The following is a 4,722-nucleotide window of genomic DNA, read 5'->3' on the forward strand; positions in this document are numbered from 1 at the left end:
AAATTCCTTCCATGAAGGTGGAAATTTATCTATTATGCCACAAATAATAAGATTGTCTGCAATTTTAATATCCTCGGATCTGAGCTCTCCAACGATCATTATGAAGTCTTGAGCTTGGTCTACTACAGATTTATTGTCCACCATTTGAAAACGAAAAAATTTGCTAGCAGCATATTTTTTCGCGCCTGCCTCCTCGGTATCATACTTACTCTGCAATGCTTTCCAAATTTTCTTTGCAGTAGAGTAAGTTCTATCATAATAATCATAAAAATTATCAGATAGACAATTAAGAAGACAATACCGACACTTGTATGAATCATCTTTATATTTTTAAATTTTTTCTTGAAGGGAAATTAGCTCATCATCATTCATAGAGGAGTTGTCTACTTTGCTTCGATTCTTCTCACGTAAAACGTAATATACATTGAGAAGACTCAAATAAAAAATTACTTTACCCTTCCATCTCTTGAAATGAGTACCATTGAAACATAATTGCTTGTTAAAATCTCCCACCTTGGTATCCGCGGATCTTTCAACTGTAGCCATTTGAATCTCCTTAAAATTGTTGGTGAAAATACAATTACAATTGAAAAATAAAATGAAGAAAATAAAATATCTTCAGGATGAGGCGCAGATATCTCGCTCTCTTTAAGGAGATTCAAGCCCATTGCAGCAAAGTCTTCACTAGTCCAACAGTAATCCTCTTGACTTGTCTCCCCCAGGATACAACAGTCCGATCACGTCGTGTGACTCGAACAAACTCTGGACAAGTTGTTGAGTCCAAAACTCCACCAAGATGAACACTTTCCCTCAACAAAAGTAAAAACTCTCTTCTTCTTTTTCACAACTTTAACCTTACTTTATTAAAACACTCTCAATTATTTTTTACACACCACATTATGGAAGAAAGACTCCTATTTATAGGTGTAGGAATTCTTCCTTGAATTAAATTGGACGAAAGTGGGGTAATAAATTATGAAATCATGGAGAACATGTGATAATTAGTGATAGAACATGAGAGAAGAGTTACAAAAGAGTTATGGCCATTTTCTACATCATGGAGTAGTGAGAGTTATGGCTTATATTATTTTAATATTAAAATGCTAAAATACTAACAACAACTTTACCCAAGGCTCCCCTTCATGCAATAACGCCAAAAAAAAAAGGACTATCAAATTACCTAAAAGATAATTGCAGGGTAATTCAATATGCAAACAATAATTGATAGTGTTCCCTCCGGTCCACTTTAAGTGATTTTTTGACTTTTTCATATATATTAAAAAATTCACCTTTAATCATTAATTAATAATGAAATTGACCATATTAATCTTAACTTGCTCATTGCAAAATATAGCAAACTACCCTTAGACTCTTTACTCCAAAGACAACTTTGAAAAAAAGAAGTTAATTCCTCTGCTGTAAAAAATTATTTACTCAAAGGCAATTGCAGATAATTTTTTATACAAACATTAATCAATAATCATAAAAAAGGAAAAAGAAATTCTATAAAAGGTCATATCTTTTTCAGTATAAAAGATCAAAATACACCGCTAATATAAAACAATTATTTGCACCGTCAAAATATAACGTAAAGTACATATAAAACAAAAAAATATAAATAAAAGTAAAACTTACATCATTAATTTTATTAGTCCAAAATCCAACCAAAACTAGGTTCCAGATATATATTAGTATACTCCAACAAGGACTCTTGTCTTAACTTTGCCCTTGTAGTTGTAGATCCGGGAACTGATTCATCAAATATTTTACTCCATACGAGAAGATCTTCGGAATCATCCGTACAGCCAGCGCCGCCTTTAATTTCAACTGCTGTTGCATCGGAGATCGTACGTGATCGAAGTTTTCATGGATTCCAGAAGTAGCAGGGAATCAATCACGAGTATTACTGTTCAGAATCTGCAGGGGCCTTCACCGCCGGCAACAAAGGCTGCGATAGAGGCACTGCCAATTGTTGAAATTGTACGAGAAGAAGAAGAAAAGAGGACTGAATGTGCTATCTGTTTGCTGGAATTTCAAGTCGGTGGAAAAGCTAAAGAGATGCCATGTAAGCATCGTTATCACCCCAATTGTATTGATCCGTGGTTGCGGGTGCATGGATCCTGTCCAGTTTGTAGGTATAAGATGCCTGTGGAGAGACCGAAATTAGTTGGCCGTACGATTGATCGGTATTCTTTTGAATCTGGCTGGGATGAATTACCCAGAGAAATGGAAATTGACAGCTTCTTTTCTGATTATAATTAATCTGATTAGGAACCTGTGGATTACTAGAATAACTCTTACTATTAACTTAGTACTTATGAATTTGAGTTTTAAGTTCATCTTGTTTTGAATCCGATTGTAGTTCAACGGAGGTCTTCGAGCTGCATGATCCAAATTAGTAGTACTATGTATGATTTGCACCGATATCTTTCAGCTTTAACTCAAATACTCTTTTCTTTCAATTTCAAGGACGTTAATTAATAGTTTAGCAAAACTTGCTTCTCTGCGAAAGACAGCTATGAATTTCTCTTTAATTAAGTTTCTGTATGCGGTTAAAATGGGGAGGCCGATTTTAAGGTTTCCACGGCGTCTTCAAGCCCGGCCTCGATAGGATCAACACACAATCCAAGGCTGATGCACCTCAAGGCATCATGGAAATCGACGACCGCTATGAAAAGACGGAAGACCCCCGAAGGCACATAATGAGGACTGACAGAGTCTGTAAAGAATAATACAGATCCACATTGAACTGTTATACAGTTGTACCAATATCATTTTCCCATCATGATTAGACATGTATTATGTAAGGATCTTTCTCCTGTATAAAGGGCACCCTTATCACCTTGTAAAAGGGGGGACAATTTTTGATTATACAATATATTGAATACAATACAGCACTCTCTGCTCTCTTTACTAACATTATTGCTCTCTACATTTATTGCATATTCTTTCATTGTTCATTTATTGTTCTTCGTTTATTGCTCATTATTAGTCATAAAAGACCCTCATTATCATTAATTCTTCATTGATCGTTCATAGCTTTTAGCCCCGTCTAGACCTTAAGGCCCTGTTCCAGCTAGCTCGAGGCCCAGCGTTAGAACCCTATAGGTTTGCATTTCTTATTTTCTTTACTCACTGTTTACCAGGAAAAAGGTAACTACAATTATATTTGATTTTGCGGTTCTAAAAATACATGATTTATTTTGATGCTAGTGGTTAGGTAATAGATGCTAAATGTGAGTAAAGAGAATAAGAAATGCAAACCAATAGGGTTCCAAGGCTGGGCCTCGAGCTACCTGGAGCAGGGCCTCGAGGTCTAGATGGGGCTAATAGCTATGAACGATCGATGAAGAATCAATGATAATCAGGGCCTTAAATATGGCCTTTTATGACTAATGATGAGCAATAAATGGAGAACAATAAATGAACAATGAAAGAATAAACAATGAATGTAAAGAACAACAATGTTAATAAAGATAGCAGAAAGTGTTGTATTGTATTCAATGCGTTATGTAATAAAAAATTGTCCGAGCCAGCGAGAGAGTTTACAAGGTGATAAGGGTCCCCTTTATATAGGGAGGGGGAACCTTACATAGTATATGTCTAATCATGATGGGGAAATTCTATTGGTACAGTTGTACAACGGTTCAATGTGGATCTGTACTATTCTTTACAGACTTTGTCAGTCCTCATCACGTGCCCTCGGGGGTCTTTCGCGTTTTCATAACGGCCGTCGATATCCACGATGACTCTAGGCGCATCACAACGAGTCTTTGGTATGCCCTGCCGAGGTGAGTGCTTCGAGGGCGAGCCTTGGGTTGTGTGTTGATCCTATTGAGGTCGGGCTCGAAGACGCCATGGAAACCTTAAAATCGGCCTTTCCCGATTTTAACCACATACAATACCATGGAAACCTTAAAAGCAGTCTTCCCCGATTTTGACTGCATATAGATAGTCCCCGCGTTCTTTGGAATGAAATAACAAGGAACGATTTGAAATTTTCAACTCTTTAATACATCCATCATTATGTCAGTTACACCACGTTATCGGTTGATGTGACAAAAAGGGACGTTCAAAAGTCACGTTCGCACAGTTCTTGAAAAGCCTCGAACTGATTATGACGGTTGGCCGCCCGTTGGGTTTCCCCAATGCGCACTACTGGTCTTTATAAATACCTCAACCCTTTACTCTTTATTCTCTATCATACCTCCGACCTTTCAACAACTTTCCTTACTTCTTTCCTGCACTTGTTTCTCGCCCAGTTTTTCTCTTTTCCTCTGAAATCTTTTAGTAGAAATGGCGAAGACCTTTAAAACTGTCCCTCAAGGTGATTAAGCCTCTCGTCTTCTCGCTTATCTAAGGGCAAAATTATAATGCCCCTTAGTCTTGAATAATGCATGCCCGGATTCTGTGAGACATCTTCTAATTTTTCAGTTGACAAGCCTTCTTCGAAATCGGGGCGGTGCGAACCCATGTCCCTATACATTAGTCTAATCACTAATATTGGGAAGGTGAAAACTGACTGCCGCTGGGGAGAGGCGGTGCAAGTGGATGTTCCCTCTCGGGAGGAAGATATAACGACGCACAAATCCGGTTTCCTTAGTGTATATGCATATCCTTTTACCTTGGGTCCGGTAGAACCATCCTCGCCGTCGATAGACCCCATAGTCCTTGATTTCTATGGACAATGCTGGGTGACGCTCGGCCAAATTCATCCATCGT

The 4,722-nt window shown here is 37.7% G+C and overlaps 1 protein-coding gene across 1 annotated transcript; it reads left to right on the forward strand.

Moving 5' to 3' along the window:
• The first annotated feature begins 1,866 nt into the window (after nt 1-1,866).
• Nucleotides 1,867-2,262, forward strand: LOC104228250 (E3 ubiquitin-protein ligase MPSR1-like). Its single transcript, XM_009780689.1, has one exon. The coding sequence runs from the start codon at nt 1,867-1,869 to the stop codon at nt 2,260-2,262; it is 396 nt and encodes a 131-aa protein (XP_009778991.1).
• Nucleotides 2,263-4,722: the final 2,460 nt, after the last annotated feature.

Source organism: Nicotiana sylvestris, chromosome 2 (assembly GCF_000393655.2).
Source record: "Nicotiana sylvestris chromosome 2, ASM39365v2, whole genome shotgun sequence".
NCBI lineage: Eukaryota > Viridiplantae > Streptophyta > Magnoliopsida > Solanales > Solanaceae > Nicotiana > Nicotiana sylvestris.

What these genes read in the sequence shown, in the direction of transcription:
- LOC104228250 (XM_009780689.1), top strand. Translation starts at nt 1,867, where the DNA reads ATGGATTCCAGAAGTAGCAGGGAATCAATCACGAGTATTACTGTTCAG.